Genomic DNA, 18,055 nt, shown 5'->3' with positions numbered 1-18,055 from the left:
TTTAAAGAATCCCCTTTGCTTTCAATAGACTTTCCCATGATTGGAGAATTTAAGATACAGATTTAGACTTTTTTTTTTTTTTTTAAAGATTGGGTGTAGCTATGTTGCTTAAGGCTGGCCTTGAATTTGTGGGCTCAAGTGATCCTCCTGCCTCAGCCTCTCCTGTGACTGGGAATATAGGCACCCATCTTCCATTATTGATAGAAAATCAAAGATAATGCTCCAAGTCTTGCACCTTTGAGTTTTAGGGCTTTCCAGGTAGCCCTGGACCACCTCGTACAACCCGCAGCCCTGAAGCTAGTGTGTTTGACTTCCAATCATAAAGGTAATAAAGATAAGTTGCAGAGGAATTTGTAAAGTGTGGAAAAATCTTGAGATAGAAATTGCTCATAATTCTACTTTGGTTTGTCTTTGTTGCTTTTCTTTCAGTATTCTCTTCACCCTCATGTACGGGAAGGTATATGTGCATTTTAAAAAGCAAAAGTGGGGCTGGGAGCAGTGGTGCATGCCAGTAATTCCAGTTTCAGGAGGCTGAGGAGGAGGATTGAAAGTTCAAAGCTCAGACTTAGTAACTCAGTGAGACTCTATCAATATAAAAAGTAAAAAGGACTGGGGATGTCGCTCAGTGGTAAAGCACTTTCTTAATATGTGTGAGGCCCCGTTCAAATCCAGTAACACACACACACACACACACACACACACACACGCACATTTCAACAAGGAATTTCAGTTGGTATCTCTCTGTGTTCATCGCATGAGACAGAGACCTGAAAATATGTTGAGCCCAGCACCCCCAGCTGTCCTGTGTCTCACTTGTCCATGCTGTTTCGATTCAGTGCATGTGGCCATGAGCACATGCACTGACTCTATTAGGTGTAATTGACATGACGCGCAGTTGACCCAATTAAAGTCCAGTTGTCCCTTGGTATCTGCTGGTGATTAGTTTCAGAGAGGACTTCACATCCACAGACTCAACCAGCTATGGAGTCAATTGATCTTAAATCAAAAAAAAAATTCTAGGGAACCAGGCCCAGTGGTGGCACATGCCTATAATCCATCCCAGCAGCTCAGGAGGCTGAGGCAGGAGGATAGCAAATTCAAGATCAGCTTCAGCAACTTAGGGAGGCCCTAAGCACCTTAGCTGGACTCTGTCTCAAGATAAAATATAAAAAGGGTTAGGGGAGTACCTCAGTGGTTAAGCACCCCTGGGTTCTATCCCTGGTACCAAAAAAAAAAAAAAAAAAAAAAAATTCTAGTGGGGGAGGGGGGAGGGCATGAGTGAGTTTGTGCGTGTACTGAATACATAAGGACTTTTTTCTTTGTCATTATTCCCCAAATGATAGTCTAACAGCTATTATGTAGAATTTGCATTGCACTAGGTATTATAAGTAGTCAAGATGATTTAAGGTATTTGGGAGGCTGTGTGTGTAGGTTACATAAAATACAGCACTCTTTTATAGAAGGGACTTGAGAATCTGAAGATTTTGGTATCTTGAGGGTGAGTCAGGGAGTCAACCCTGCAAATACTGAAGAATGACTGTGCATTTATTTATATTTATTATTCTTCTATAGTTATCCAATTTTAATAGTTTTTAGAAATATTTTTACCTTTTTTTGGGGGGGGTACCAGAGATTGAATCTGGGCACTTAGCCACTGAGCCACATCCCCAGCCCAATATTTTTACTTTTGACACATAGTAATTATACATATTTATGGGGTACAGTGGGACATTTCAGTCTATGTATACAGTGTAATAACTGGATCAAGGCAATTGGCATAGCTAGCCTTGCAGACTAGGCAGGCACTTTGCCATTGAGCTAGACTCCTAGCCCGAGAGCAGTTATCTTGGGGCACTTTAAAGAAGGAAGAGTGGTGCAGATCGTCTCTTACTTAGATTTTATCTGTCCTTTTCCAGCCGCTGGTTTTGGCTTATTTTCCTCCAAGGGTAATTAACACCAGGTTGAAGAGCAAGTTTAAGATAAGGCCAGGGAGGGTCGGATTTGATGGGTGTTCATTTTTCTGGCCCCTGATTCTCCTATTTGGATAAAATACAAGGAAGTTAGTGGACCTATTCTGGTATATTGGCCCTTGTTCCCTCCCATGAGAGAGAGAGAGAGAGTCCTGGTCTGTATTATAGTCATTCATCCCCACGTCCTCGCCCTGAAGTCCTCTCTGCATTTGGAGTCTGACACCACTTTCCCCTCAATTGCCTCTGATCTCTGTCTGCCCTCGGGTGCTTTTCAGATCCCCTTCCTCAGGGTCCAGGCCTTTCTTACTTCCTGGACATCATTCGGATTGGATGTCTCGCAGATGGGCAGGGCTGCAGTTGGCTTCCGTTGCTGCGCAGCGTCTTTCAGTTCTTGGGGCCCTCACTCTGCTCCTTCCTCCAACATCTGCTCCATCGCTCCCAGTCCTTGAGTGTATTTCTCTGTATTTCCTTCCCCACTTGCTTTTTCTAAATCACCAGATCTAATACTGGACCACCAAACCCTGCCTCTAAACCTCCAGTGGTTCCTGTGGTTTTTAGAATCCATGCAAAGTTCTTAAAAAAGGATGAGCAAATACACTGGCTTCAATGAGCTGTCATTCACAGAACATGTATTTGACCCACTTAAAGTATCTGTGGGTCATGGTTCCTGAGCTCTATGCATGTTGTGCCAACAGCCCCTGTAAGGAGGAAGCTGAAGATCAAAGACATTAAACCATCTGGCGAAGTCCTTGTGCCCAGGGCAGACCCCAGTCCCAAGCCCCAAAGCCTGTGCTCCTGAAGTCCATTCTCTGCTCCCAAGCAGCTGGCCCAAGGGACTAGGTGCTTTGGAGAACAGGGTTTCACGACCAGTGCTCCCAGGGACTGCCTGCCTGCCTGGGAATGAGACTTCTGAGTAATTTCACAAGGCTTGTGAAATCATGAGGGGAATATTCCTTGTCTATTTCTGCTGAGATGCTTTCTCTTGTTGTGGTTTTCTTGATCTATGCTGCGCGCGCGTGCGCGCGCGCGTGTGTGTGTGTGTGTATCCTTATCTATAAATATCCCCATCCATGGGGGTAAAATACACATAATATAAAATTTACCATCTTAATACCAGCAGTGTAAGTACATTCCCACTGTTGTGCAGGCATTCTCCAGGACTGTTTTCATCTTGCAAAACTGAAATTCTGAACCAACCCACTAAGCAACTCCCCACTGTCCCTCCCCATAGCTCCTGGGTGTCATCATTCCACATTCCATCTCTATGGATTATTTGACTACTTTTATAGATACCTCATATATGTGAGCTCATATAATACCGCTGTCCCTCCGTGTCTGGTATCTCTAAGGTCTGATTCTAAAAACCCCCACAGATACCAAAATCTTTGGCTGTGTATAATGCTGCTGTGAACAGTCATGAGCAAGCTTTTGCATGTGGATGTGTGTTCATTCTCTTGGGTGTCCATCTAGGAGAATTGCTAGTTCAACTTGTAAATCTACGTTGAACATTCTGAGAACATACCAGATTGTTTTCCAAAGCATTTGCACCATATAACATTCGTGTTAGCTGTGTCTGAGGTTTCCAGTTTCTCTCTTCCTTGTTACTGTTGTCTTTTTGTCTTTTGTATCTGGGATTGAACTCAGGGGCACTTTACCACTAAGCCACATCCTTAGTCCTTTTTAATTTTTTTTTCTTTAATTTTGAGATGGTTGCTTAGGGCCTCACTAAGTTGCTGAGGCTGGCTTTGAACTTGTGATCCTTTTGCCCCAGCCTTTTGAGTTGCAGAGATTATAGATGTGTGCCCCCACACTTGGCTATTGCTGTCCTTTTGATTATTGTCTTTTAGATCATCTTTATCCTAGTGGGTGTGAAGCAGTTTTGATTTTGATTTCCCTAATGGTTAAGGACATTCCACATCTTTTCGTGTGTTCATTGGCCATTTTTTTATATCTTCTATAGAGAAACATCTACTGTATTCACATGTTTTGCCTATTTTTAAGTAGGATTTTTTACAAAGTTCTTAAGATGTCCTTCTACACCCTCCCCAGTGTAATATTCCTAGCCTCATTTCCAGTTCTCTCTGGCCTCCTCTCCCGACCTAGCCTGCTGAAGTAGACCTGAGCATGCAGCTGTCAGGGAGGCACTCATGATGCCCTGGTGGCCATACTCTCCACGCCTCTGCCCCTGTCTGCCATTGACTCTGCAAACGCTGTCCACCTCCAAGCCCCAGGTGGTCTGTCTCCCGTACTTCCAGAGATGAGCTAAACCAGAGTATGCCCACCTAAGCCTCTGGGTTTGCCCACCATTTGCCACTGAGTTCCCTGAGGCCAGGGACTCTAATTGTGTCCTTAGATGTTTAGTATAATAATATAGAGCAACATCTCGTTAAGTATTTTTTGAGGAACCATGCAGATTTTGGAAACATTTTTTTCCTCCACCATCCACCTAACATCGTCCTGTAGTTTTTGCTTTGTTTAGTGATGTTCTACCTCTAAAACCCCCTGATTTCACAAAAACTAACAGAGAATGGAAGTTATAACAAAGGAAAGTTGCCTGCATTGTACATGGTCCCTATGTGTAGACTTTCCTTCTGCTTATCCTGGCTGATGACTTTTCTTTGTAGATCCACTCACAGGGGTGCTAGCTGGGCAGCCATGTGGTGCACGCTGGCCTTGATTGCTCTGAGAGGTGGAGATCAAAGGAAAGCAGTCTGCTGGGACAGTCAACAACTTGCTGCATTATCTATTGCTCAGCCTTGTGACTTTTAACTGCCTGTTTTAAGAATCTCGAGTCAGATGTGTTAGTGTCGTCATCAGTGTCATAAAAAAAAAGTTTAAGAGCCATGATTGGAGAGTAAAACATTCACCTTTTAAAATGCCATTTGGGGCCTAAACTTTGTGACTTGTGAAATGTTTTTCTTATCCAGATCAGTGAATTAGATATCACTTGGCCTGCGTTTTGAATTTGGACTTACAGCAAGGCAGGTGCTGGTGATAGAGGTATGGAAGTTTGAAATCAATGGAGGTATGGAGTCACAGCCACATGCTGTCCACATCAGCTGGTGCTGAGGAGTGATTGAGGATGGAGGCTTCTCAGGTTTCTGAGAAAGGGTTCATTTAGTGAAGAACACTAATATGCAACCTCCAGAGGCTTCTTTTTCATGAGCTATTCAGCCAGGACACTCCCAGGCTGGGATGGGGGTATGGGCATTGGGAGTAGAAAAACTGCTGTTCTGCCCTCTGTCCCCTCTCCTAATGGAGACTGCAGAGGGACCATTAGCCCAGCAGCATCTCAGACACGCCAGATTCTCATTACAGCTGAAGCTACTTGAGAACTCAAGTTGAGGATCCTCTGGGGAAGATGAAAGGTTTGGAAGCAGCCCCCAGACAATGTCAGAAAAAGGCCCATTGCGCCCTACACACATGTAAATTTACAGCCGAGTCGGGTGTTTGAAGGAATAAAAGACGGAAGTCACGTTTTGGGGAGAGACTGAAGCTAATTTCTGATTGCCGGCAAGAAGTGGCCCTCATTGCTTACTCTAGGCCTGAATGTGGTGCATATCGCCACCTGGTGACTACAGGAGCAATTACGTGCCAAGACCCTGCCTCTGGCCTGGGCTTCCTCTTTCTCTGGATTCTCTGGCTCTCCCTCCAACCTAGTGGTTGCTGTGTCCACTCTGGCCCAATGCGGAGGCCGCCCACCCTCCTCCTGGCTCAAGCAGTAATGAACGTGATCTTCACGGTCTGAAGAAAAGAGCAATAGTAAAACTTTTCTCTTTGTTTGCTTAGGGGAAGAGCCAAGGCTAATGGGGTCAGACAGGCAAGGCATGAAGTGATAAATAGGAAAAAGATGAAAAGGAGGGGGAAACACAGGGGACCTAATGGATCTACCCTGACAATCCTGGCATACAAAACCGTTTGAAAAAGTGTGATAAATTGTCATTTATCACTTTATGTAGAACAAATCTGAAGCTTCATTGAAAAAGAGTTGAAGAATTCTAGGGCTGCCTGAATTTCTTATTTTTAAAACACAACTTAATTTTCTGTCTCTTTCTGTGCTGAAGATAAACCTTAGGGCCTGGGTACATGCTAGACCAGCATTCTAGACTACTGACCTATGTCCCAGCAGACCCCCCTTCACCAAATTTCTGAAAAAAAATTTTATTATTATTATTTTTTGGGACCTGGGATTGAACCCGGGGAACCTAACCACTGAGCCACATCCGCAGCCCTTTTTAAATTGTTTATTTTGAGACAGAGTCTTGCTAAGTTGCTGAGGCTGGTCTTGAACTTGTGACCCTCCAGCCTCAGCCTCCTGAGCACCTGGACTTTACAGGTGTGTACCTGTATACCGGCCTGAATTTTTAGTTCTGCTTGTTTTTCTTGCTAATGGGCTTGTTCAGTAGAAGCATGATAATGTCTATATATTGGACTAGAGCATAGTTTGATCTAAATATTTAGCCAGTTTGTACCATAAAAAAAAAAAGACCAAATGCTTAAGTATTTCTGCTTTTTAAAAGTTGCCTTGATCAAATGTTGAAGACAACGTTTGCTTTGTAACAGCCTTTCTCAAAGCGTCCAGGAAACAGGACTACTGCGATTTGCCAACCCTCAGATCAGGACAGCATTTGGGTGCCTATGTGAGAAACAGTGAAATATAAAATACCATAGGTGTGAAAAGGGGAGCAGTGTTTTGCACCTCATCAGCCATAGAATAAATGGAAGGATGCAGAACACAGTATTAAAAATTGAAGGAGACTTTAGTATCTGTGAGGTTATTTCCTTTACATAATCTTAAAAGTTGAGATGCGCAAGTCAGCCAGGGATGAAGTAACCATTTAGATCAAAAGCTGCTCTCTGGGTCGCTTTCATCCCCTTGTCTTCGAAGCCCTCGGTGGGTGTCTGTGGAGCCAGCTGACCACTAAGAGGACCAGCCCTGGGAAGGGTTCTCTCCTGTAGGGTGGACACGTGACTCCCGCGGCTGGGCCAAGTCTGGGGAGAGGTGCTGCGCTCCGGAGGCGGGGTGGTGGGCGTGGCGGGTGGGCGTGGCCCGCCTATAATTAGCGGGGAAGTGCCCTCGCTGGTCGCTTTGCGCTGCGGCTCCGAGGACACCTCGGCCCCCCTGGAGCTCTGCGGTGACTGGCTCTTCGTTCCGATCACGCCTAGACCTCAGCGGGTTGGTAGGAAGGAGGCTGAGCAGCAGCCAGCTGCCCAGGAGGGCAAGGACTGGCCCACTGATTGGCCTCTGGACTTGTGCTATTAAAATATGCTGGGGACCATTACGATCACAGGTAAGACACGAGCCAGACCCTCGGCGACCGGCCTGGGGCGAGAACCGGGCTTTCTTCCCTCTGCCCTGCATTTGGGTGGGCACCCTGGGAGGCCAGGCGCGCCTTTCTGTCCGTGCGCCTTTTCATCCAGAGCTTCTCTTTCATCTTTGCCAAAGCAGAAATCTTCCAGAAGGCGCTCATGGGAGCGTGTATTTTCCGTTCAGGTTGTGGAGTAGCCTTTCCCTTGGTAGGGGGCTCCAGCGGTGCCATGGGGACCGAAACTGCAGCAGCCAGCAGAATAGAAAATACCAGATTTGTGCGAATTTGAAAATAAGGCGTGAAAGCTTAATCTTTCGCAGTATTCACAAACCAAAAAAAAAAAAAAATCCTGATTTTTGAGAAACTGCAAGTGTTTGGCCTTTTGACTTGCTTATTAGGAACTTTGAAGAAAGGTACACTTGGTGGTTTAGGAGGCTGAAGTTTGAGCTCTGGTTTAAGGGTGGTCAACTGAAGTATGTATGTATATATGAACTTTTGGCAGTACTGCAAATTGAACCTGGAGCCTCTCCATGTTAGGCAAGTGCTCTACTACTGAGCATAAACCCAAGCCTTAAGTGGAGGTATGTTTAATAAAGCTATATTTACTATAAACTTACCCATTTGAGCATTAGTAAAAAAGTTAAAAATGTATTTTTCTTAGCTTGTTTTCTAGGAATCTGGCAATATGAAGTATAATATTTAATTCCTACATCTAGAAAATAAGTTACCTACATCAAACTTTTAGAATGTACTTATAGTTCCTCTAACTTGGTATTTGATTATCTTAATGCAGTTGTTGGATGGCCTGGCTTCTTCTTTGGGAGCCTGCACATTTTTTTCTTCCTCACTCCCCCTCATCAAAAAAATTCAACTCCATTTGCTAATCTAGATTGATCAGAGAGCTCTTATTTAAATATTTGAGATCAGTGCTGCCAGATCTATGTGTTTTCTTAAAAGCGCAGTATAGACTTTCTAGGAGTTAAATGTTTTCTCAATCTAACTACTTTGGCAAAGCCTTGTTGTCTTGTGGAATTTTAAATCAATGTGAAAGTTTAGCAAAACTAAAAATATCTCTCACTTCCTATAGATTAGCTTGTTTACTTTGAGATTTCCTTCATATTCCTTCCCCCAACTTAACTTGATTAGCTTTACTACCATTTACCAGTACGAACATTTATGTGATATATGTAAGAGATTATTATTAGACAAAGTGAAAAAATGAAAAACACAAGATTCATGATTTTCCCAAGTCATTAATTTTTCCATGTTTGAAGTGTGCAAATATCCAGTCCTGGTAGAGGCCACCTGAGGTGTGTCTTGTGGGAGTCATAGAGGAGGGAGGGACTTCTGAGTTCTCACTTTTTTGGACACTTTTTGTATACAAGATATTTATTATACTCACTGTTTAATTATAGTTTGTCACATGTCCAGCTTCTTGTGGGAAAGGAGGGTGGTTCTTAAGCAGTAATTAAGAGTTAATAAACTTGTGGCACTGGAGGGAGCTTTTAACAATGGATTCAGATAGTAATGATGGAACAATCAATGAACAGGAAGGTTTGGAAGGACTATCTGATTTTTAAGACAATCTTAAGTGGTTGGGCCTATTCTGAATTTTTTTGCTGTTGTTGGTGCTAGAATTGAACCCAGGGATACGTTACTACTGAGCCACATTCCCAGCTCTTTTTAGTTTTTGAGACAGGGTCTCACTAATTTTCAGAAGTTGGCCTTGAATTTGGCAGTCCTCCTGCCTCAGCCAACCAAATTGAATTGCTGGGATTATAGATATGTGCCACCATGCCCTGGTGAATTTTATTTTTATTGCAATGTGGATATGGAGGATATGGAAAACTGTGCAAAATTTAACAGCAAGTAGACATTTCATGATGGAAAAGGTAAGGGGAAAAAAAAAAAAAAGCAGGGTGTTGGTGGTTTCTGTCTCTCTCTCTCTTTTCTCTCTGCAAGTTATCCTGACAAGGAAAATTTGTAATCAGTCTTTTCTTTTTGGTTCTGGGGATTGAACTCAGGAGCACTTAACTACTGGGCCACATCCCCAGCCCTTCTTAAATTTATTCCTTAGAAACAGGGCCTTGCTAAGTTACTGAGGCTGGCTTTGAACCTGTAATCCTTCTGCCTCAGCCGCCCAATCCACTGGGATTGTAGACATGTGCCACTTTGCCTGGCTATAATCAGCCTTTGAATAGTTGGTCAGAATCATGAAAAGCAATGAAAGTTTTAAAACATGGTGTAGGATGAATTAAATATTCAAAGCTCTCATTCTCTGTGGAGTTACTCTTTTAAATAAAGGAGAAAAAAGTTCCTGGAGTCCTCTTCAGTACTATGGAACTTGAGGAGGCGGTGTCCAAGCTTCACAGTTCATAACAGGACAGATAGTGCTTTTGTAGGAACTATTGAAGAATGAGCTTTCTTTTCTGAAAGGTGGGAAAAAACTATCTCTCAATAGTAACCATTATCATTTCTGTCTGTTTCAAACAGCTGAAACTATGCAGCAGAACTTGAATTATGCAATGATGGATTATTCACGTTTCGTGCTGCCATTCCTGAGGTCTCCTTTCCCTTGTGTCCCATTAGCAATAACAGCCTAGAAACTAGAGCATAGTGATTTGACACAGTGATGAGAGAGGGCCCCTTCCTTACTCACACACCAAGCATGCCAGCAAAATATCTTTTCTGTTTTCCTTAACTCATAAATTTTATTTAGATTTGCAGGTATTATTGATACTTGGCGAACTTTGCAAAGGTATTGTGAGGAGGTAGGGCCGCTCCGCTCCTCCACCCCCCTCAATACTGGGGATTGAAACCCAGGTGTGCTGTACTGCTGAGCTATATCCCCAAAGCCTTTTAAAATCTTATTTTGAGACAGAGCCTTGCTAAATTGCCCAGGCTGGCCTCCAACTTTTGACCCTCCTTCCTCAGCCTCCTGAGTCACTGAGATCACAGGCATGTGCCATAGCACTCAGACAATATTATTCTTTATCACCACAGTGAGCTGGGGAAAACAGCTTTACTGTTTTAAGTAAAGTATTCATGCATATTTTTGAGTATTTATAATGCATGCACCTACCTATGCAAATTGTTTTACAAGAGAAAAAGAAAAAAACAAAAAACAAAAAACAAAACAAAAAGCGTGCATGTGGCTGTTGAAATCTGCTGTGGATACAGAGTAGTTGTCCAGAGATTTGGGAGAAATGAAATCGGTACCTTTGCAACTGCTAAGATCAATGACCATGCCTATTGAGTGCCTATTTTGTCAGGTATGTTCAGTACTTTGTGCACATCATAACTTATTCCTCACATTAATCCTGCAAAAAGTGGTTGTTTAACCCCCTTCTTATCATAAAAGTAGATTTCTCATGGTTTGGTAATTTATCCAAAGCTTCATAGCGACTAAGAAGTGTAACTATAGAGTACCTTATAAAAATTTGACCTTTTTCTCATTTTATAGAAGATGCTAATAATTGCTTAGTGACACCCACAATTTTTCAAGCCTGTCCAGACATGAAATGTGAAGGTCAAGACCAGGGACGATGATGATGTCACCTGTCAGCTCCTGTACAGGGTTTTACTTCTCTGAGTTTGAATCCCAGTGAAGCATCTCCCCTTGGAGATTCTGTGGCTTAATGAGCTTTAGGACAAGGGGGGTTGGGTGTGTCAGGATAAGGGGTGGATTTAGAATGCAGGGAATTCCTGGAAAAATTCCAGGACAATGCTACAAGTTGTGGGGGAAAGTTAACCAGTTCCAGATGTCATAGTAAGCCATCATAATGTGCCTGGGGACCGAGAACCCTGGTTATTCTAAACCTAAAAAAATGAATGTTGTAGCTTTTGTAATATTGCACTTCTATTTCTCTGCTAAAAATGATGTGTCACTGAAACCCAACAGCAAAGTTCAGATTATAACATTAAAAAAATTTTAATATTTAATTGGACACATTCCCTAATGTTTTAAGTATCTAAAGCAAACAAATTACACTTCTGTTTATTTATTGTACAAATTATACTTTTATCTCTTAATCTCTGTAGTCATCCCTTGGCATCTGTGGGGAGTTTGTTCCAGGATCCCCTAAGATACCAAAATCTGTGGATGCTCAAGTCCTTTATATAAAATGGCATGGTATTTGCAAATAAACTACACATATCCTCCCATATACTTTATTTTATTTTTGGTGGGGTACTGGGGATTTAACCCATGAACACTTTACTACATAGCTACATTCCCCAGGCCTTTTTATTTTTATTTTGAGACAAGACCTCACTAAATTACTTAAGACCTTGCTAAGTTGCTGAGGCTGGCCTTGAACTTGAAATGCTCCTGTCTTAGCCTCCCCAGTTGCTGGGATTACAGGTGTGTGTTACCACTCCCAGCCCTTCCATATACTTTAAATCATTCCTAGATTACTTACTAGGCCTAATAGAGTATAAATGCTTCAAATAGTTATTATACTATTTTTTAAAATTTTATACTATGTTGTTAGGGAATAATGACATGGAAAAGATGTCTGTACATGTTCAGTGCAGACAGTTTTCCCCCCCTCAAAGTATTTACTATCTAGAAACAAGATATTTATGATGTTGTTTCCACTAATGGTAGATGTGTAAGAACCTGTTCACACCAAAACACACACCACACACGACGGTGTTTGGGGTGGTACAGATGGCCTTATGGACCCTTGGAGGGGTCTTTATCTCAACCCTTTTTACATGTCTGGAGTGGGAGAAGATGGAAGACTCGCAGGGGCAGTGTGAAGATGGAAATTGCTGGCCACTCAGTTTTTTTCAGTAGACACCCTGGCCACTCCCTTTCCAGTGATTTGGCCATCTCAAATCTCTCCTGATATCCTTTCTAGCTGAATATCATCCTCAGTGAGGCAGTGAACACCATGTCTGTGCTGCATAGTACTTGAGAAGTTTGCTGGATTGATGGCAGTGTCCTTCCCGGTGGTGTGTTACTGGGAGTTGCACATGAGTGAATGCCACACCACGTGAGCAAGGCCCACGCTAACACCGGTTGTTTCTGTGGGTGGACTTTTGGGAGAGTTGCTTTGATTTTTTTTTCTCTTCCTATCCTTGGACAAATCAAAGGCAGATGATAGTTCTGTAGCTTGGTGATAAGGTGTATGCTTTGTATGCCTGAAGCCCTCCGTTCCATCCTGAGCACCAAAATATCTATAGTGAGTTGATGTGTCAAAAATGGTGAGAGAGGAGGTTTTGAAATGATAAATTAAAAAGTAGATTTTTTTTTTGCAGTGTTGGGGATTGAACCCCAGGCCTTATGCATATTAGGCAAGTGCTCTACACTGAACTACATCCCCAGCCATTTTTAAAATTTTATTTTGAGGCAGCATTTTGTTAAAATAATTGTACAGACTGACCTCCAACTTTCGATCCTTCTGTTTCACTCTCCTGAGTGGCTGGGATTACAGGCATGCAGTACTGTGCCTGGCAAAAACAAACACATTAATAGAAGGTTCTCGTGAAGTGCAGTTGTGAATGGATTCTGCTAGGTGAAGCCTGGACAGGCCAGCAGTGGACCTTCTCTCTTGGAAGCCTGCTCCACTGTGTCTTACTGGTTACCCAGCAGCCAGGCCTACTGGTTCCCTTCCTTTCCTGCCACCCCAGATTATTGAGTCATTTTTTAAAAACCCATTTAACCGCCTTCCACTTTGCTAAGTTATCATCTCATTGAGCACCAGCGCAGGGAGCATGAAAAAAATACCTTTGCAAAGGTGTCTGCTAAGCCACAAACTGGACGAGAATGATGGAAGGAAACAGTGACATCTCATTTGGGATCTCCACCTCCAGCCAGAACCTGGGAAATGGGGGATTTGGAGGCTACTGTACACAGTTGGGTCACAGGAAGCACAGAAAGTGAGGTGGGGAGGTAAAGAAGGGGGGTCAACACAGAAGGAGGTCTGAGGCCCTATCCTGACCTGCACTGGTCCAAAATAGAGTGATGGACCTGCATCTTTAAATAGTGCAAATAAAGGCAAAGAAGGGATAGAAGACTGACTTGGGGTATGGGTGCCCGTATTCTCCCCTTGAAATGTATCTGTTGAACGTCAGAGGTGAAAATGGGCACCCCAGAGCATTGCATTTACAGAATTTGAAGGTGTACCTGAACCCAGTTGGTGGGATTTCTTCACCATGTGCCTGTCCCTCCTTGTAGTTCAGCAGCTGAAGTGGGTCAATACTGCCCCCTTCTGTTCAAACACTCTGGGATTTGGACAATGGTTTTTATACTTGTGAATGTCTAATACACATTGTCCAACAGTAGGGGGACATTTATCCATCATGCAGTCATTAGGTCATCGTTTTGAAGGCTGTTGAATAACTCACCTGGAAAAAGTGTAAGTATTAATAGTGATTATTTCTGAATGGTACTTTATGGAAATTTCCTTCTGATTTCTGTATTTTAAAGTCTCTACAATTTATTTGGATTATTGTCGGAATTGACGAACGTTAAATAAGTAGTTTCATTCTGAAGAAAACAACGAAGACAAAAGTCACTATCATTTTTATTTTATTATTATTAGAGACAGTCCACTGATAGGCTAATCTTTCCAGGCAATTCCAGTTAGGGCAGTGATGGCTATTACAGGTGAGGACACTTAACAACTGAGATTTTAGGAAATTTGTCTTGGGGCCCCAGGTTAGGAAATGGTAAAGCTGAAACTTAAAAGCCAATCTGTCCAGGGTCTTCCTCTTTATCTGAATCCTCTTTCTCTTTTTTGGAGGTGGGGTGTAGTTTTCCTATTGTTAAATACTTAGTTGAAATTTATATCTTAGTATATAGCATATCAAAGATAAATGGCCTCCTCTAAACTGATAGAAGGTGGATATTACTCTCTTCATTTTGTTTTCTATGTTTTTGCTAGATATCTGCAGCTTTGTGTTTAAAACAATAACTTCAAACTGACAAATTTGCAAATATAAAAATAATACAAGAAATGTCCATATGCCCTTTAGCTGGATTGACCTATAGTTAACGTTTTTCTTCATTGGAGCCAGCACGCCTGTAATCCCAGCACCTTGGGAGGCTGAGGAAGGAGGAACACAATTTCAGGCCATCCTGGGCAACTTAGTGAGACCCTGTCTCTAAATAAAAATGTAAATGAAAAATAAAAGGGACTCAGTAGTAGAGCCCCCATTTATTTTATATCCCCTCCTAACCGTTTCTTGGGAAACAAAACAAACACCAGAACCTAGATTTCTGTTATGGAGGCATAAGATAAATTTTAAATTTTGAGATAGGGTTTCATGGAGTTGCTGAGGCTGGCCCCGAACATCCGATCCTTCTGCCTCAGCCTCTCAAGTCATTGGGATTACAGGTGTGTGCCCCCACAACCAATCCCTTATGGTTCACCTTTTTATTCTTTTTTCTCCTGACCCTGGCTACCACTGATCTTTTCCCATCTGCACAGTTTAGCCCTTTCTGGAATGTCATATAGATTTAGAATCATACAATACATAACCTTTTCAGATTGGCTTCTTTCACTTACAATATGTATTTAAGGCTCCCCCTGGGGGCTCTTAACCACTGAGTCACATCCCTAGCTCTTTTCTAATTTTAATTTTTTAAATTTAAAGACAAGGTCTCACAGACTTGCTTAAGATCTTGCTAAATTGCCAAGGCTGGCTTTGAACTTGCAATTTTCCAGCCTCAGCCTACCCAGCTGCTGGGATCACAAGTGAGCGCACCATGCTTGGCCTCCTCCCTGTCTTTGCATGGCTCGATAGCTCATTTCTTTTTAGTGCTGAATAATATTCTGTTGCGTGCATGTACCATCATGTATCTACTCAACCTACTGAAGGACATCTTGGTTGACTCCAAGTTTTGCAATTATGAATAAAGCTCTCATAAATATCCATGTTCGGTTTATTTGTGTTTACTTTTCAACACATTTGGGTAAATACCAAGGAGCACAATTGCTGGGTCTTATTGTAAAAAGTATGTTTGGTATAAGAAATTGCCAAACTCTTCTCCCCAGTAGCATATGGCATTGCGTTCTCCCAGATGCCATTTTTGAAGTCGGTGCATTCCTTTGTAAGCCAGTTGGAGGGTCATAGCTTTGTACGGGAAAATTGTGCGATGTCCGAAGTTATTTTTTCCAGATTTTAACAATGTCCCTCTTTTTTTTTTCTCCTTTCTCTCTAGTACTGGGAGTTGAACCAACGGTGGGGGTGGGGGTCAGCCACTGAGCCACATCCCAGCCCCCCTTCCCCTTGAATATATTTTATTTAAGAGACAGGGTCTTGCTGAGTTGCTTAGGGCCTCACTAAGATGCTGAGGCTGGCTTTGAACTCTCAGTCTCCCAAGCCACCGGGATTACAGACGTGCGCCACTGCCCGCCCCCCTTTTATTCAGTACCAGAGATTGAACCCAGGTGTGCTTTACCACTGAACCACATCCCAACCGTTTTTTGAGACAGGCTTCACTAAATTGCCCAAGCTGGCCTCAAACTTGCGGTCCTCCTGCTCAGTCTCCCAACTCCCTGGGATCAGTGGTGTGCAGCAACGTGCTCGGCTAGAATTCACAGCTCTTAGCACCCAGCAAACCCTCCTCCTGCTGCAGTCACGGAGCCAAGCGGGGTTTGGAGCCCAGCAGCTGGAGGAGCGGAGCGTGGGAAGCAGATGGTGGACCCAGTAGCGGGGATGTTCAGCGCCCAAGGCCAGGTCGCCAGGACTAGCTTTCTGCCTCCTAAGGTGCCTGGCCGGGCTCAGGCGAGACCCGGGGGGCGGGGCTCGGGCTGAACAGGGGCTGTCGCGGCCACCCGGGAGCCAGCAGGCCTCTGTGACGCGCGCAGCGGCCCCCCCGGGGCGGCCCCGTCAGCAGCGCTGAGGGCATCCGCTCGGGGCAAGGCGCGCATTCCGCGATGGGGCAGCCCCGAGAGGCTGGCCGGGCCTCACGGGCCCCTGTCGCTCTGCCCCTGGCCGGCGGAGCGCGCCATGCCCTGGTGGAGTAGACTTTGCCGTGAGTAGCGCGCCCCCCAGCGGCAGCCCTCGCCCTGCGCGGCGGTGGCTGGGATCCCGAGAGCCACCTCCAGGGAAGGCTTTGGGTGGGGTTTTCCAGCCTTCTGTCTCCCTGTCCCTTGTTTGGAAAAGTCAGCCTGCTGAGGGCAGCACTCAGAGAGAGGGCAGGAAGGGACGGGGATAAGAACAGCGCCCACCGCATCCCCCCAAGGGCTGTCCAGTGGACCCGCATGCCTCAGGGTTAGTTAGCCAAGGGACGGGAAAGACAAGGCCTCCTTCTGGGTCCTATAAGCATAAGCCAAAGCCCCCAATCATGTCCTTAATCCAACCCGGAGATGAGATGAAAACAGTTTTGAACACAGCTGCAGTCCACCGCTTCGTTCCAGCGGACACAGTCCCGGGAAGCCAGTTTGGGATACAGAGGCTGAGATAGGAGGATCGCCAGTTGAAAGCCAGCCTCAGCTACTTAGGCCCTAAGCAACTCAGAGATACCCTGTCTCTAAATAAAATAAGAAAAAGAGTTGGGGATGTAGCTCAGTGGTTAAGTGCCCCTGAGTTCAATCCCTGGGGGTGTGGGGGGAGATAGACAGATAGATAGATAGATAAATGGCCATGGAAGGTAGAAAACTATCCACGCTGCAAGACCCTATGGCTGAGCAACAGTGCCATGTCCTACCTAGACAACAAGGAGAGGAGGGCGGTTGTGCTACCCTAAGGCCCAGGGCTCATTAGATGTGTAATAGCCTGGTGACATAATGGAAACCAACTTTTAGGAAGCATGGCCTCCCTCCCTCTAAGGTCTGTGTAGGTTGTGCCTGGCGCAGAGGGCAAATAGAGGGTGAGATCCAAGCGCCCCAACGCTGCGCATATCCAACCTGCACCCAAACTGCAAAAGTGCAAGCTGGGCCAGCCAGGGTGTCCTGTCTGGAAGATTATTCTGACCCTAGCAGTGTCTAGCATTGCTTAGGTCAAAAGAGACTACAGACTATTTGACCAGTTACGATTTTTAAATGTCCTACGTACTTAAAAATGTCCCTCTAAGCCCACAGGATGGGAGAAAATCTTTGCCAGCTGTTCCTCTGACAGGATTAATATCCAGATCAATAAAGATTTTAAAAAACTTAAAACGGCACCAAAAAGCCCAAAATAACTCAATCAATAAATGGGCAAAAGAACTAAATAGACATTTCTCAAAAGAAACACAAATGACCTACAAATATATGAGAGAATGTTCAACATTCCCACTAATCAGGAAATGCATATCAAAACTATACTAAGATTTCATTTCACTCCAGTCAGAATGGCAGTGATCAAGCACACAGACAGTAATACATGCTGGCAAGAATGTGGAGGTAAAGATGTACATTGTTGGTGGGACTGCAAACTAGTACAACCACTCTGGAAAGCAATATGGAGATTCCTCAAAAAACTAGGAATGGAACCACCATCTGACCCAGGTATCCCACTCTTGGGAATTTATAAAGTAAAAATCAGCATACTATAGCAATCCAGCCACCTCAGTGTTTGCACACCACAACTCATAATAGCCACGTTATGGAGTCAGCCCAGATTTCCGTAAATAGATGAATGAATTGAGAAAATGTGATGTTTTTACACAATGGCGTTTTAGCCATAAAGAAGAATGAAATTATGGCATTTGCTGGAAAAATGGATGGAAAGAGAGAACCTCATGCTAAGTGAAATAAAGCTAGTCTCCAAAAATCAAGGGTTGATGGTTTTCTCCTATGTGGACGCTAGAGCAAATGGAATGGAAAGAAGGTGTAGTGG

The 18,055-nt window shown here is 43.9% G+C and overlaps 1 protein-coding gene across 2 annotated transcripts in view; it reads left to right on the top strand.

The window, feature by feature from the left end:
* The window catches only part of Akap12 (A-kinase anchoring protein 12), an 88,647-nt gene that overhangs the window by 60,842 nt on the left and 9,750 nt on the right, over nucleotides 1–18,055 (top strand). Inside the window, exon 1 of one of the 2 annotated variants that reach the window (XM_071612912.1) lies at nucleotides 7,076–7,261. The exons of the other annotated variant lie outside the window; for it this stretch is intronic. Within the exon in view, the coding sequence (XP_071469013.1) occupies nucleotides 7,237–7,261 (25 nt within the window). The 5' untranslated portion in view covers nucleotides 7,076–7,236. Of the gene's footprint in view, nucleotides 1–7,075; nucleotides 7,262–18,055 lie in introns of those variants that run through there. 2 annotated transcript variants of the gene reach the window in all.

Source organism: Marmota flaviventris, chromosome 6, assembly GCF_047511675.1.
Source record: "Marmota flaviventris isolate mMarFla1 chromosome 6, mMarFla1.hap1, whole genome shotgun sequence".
Taxonomy (NCBI): Eukaryota; Metazoa; Chordata; class Mammalia; order Rodentia; family Sciuridae; genus Marmota; species Marmota flaviventris.
Note: the sequence above shows the minus strand (reverse complement) of the source record. Positions and strands in the feature narration are given on the sequence as shown.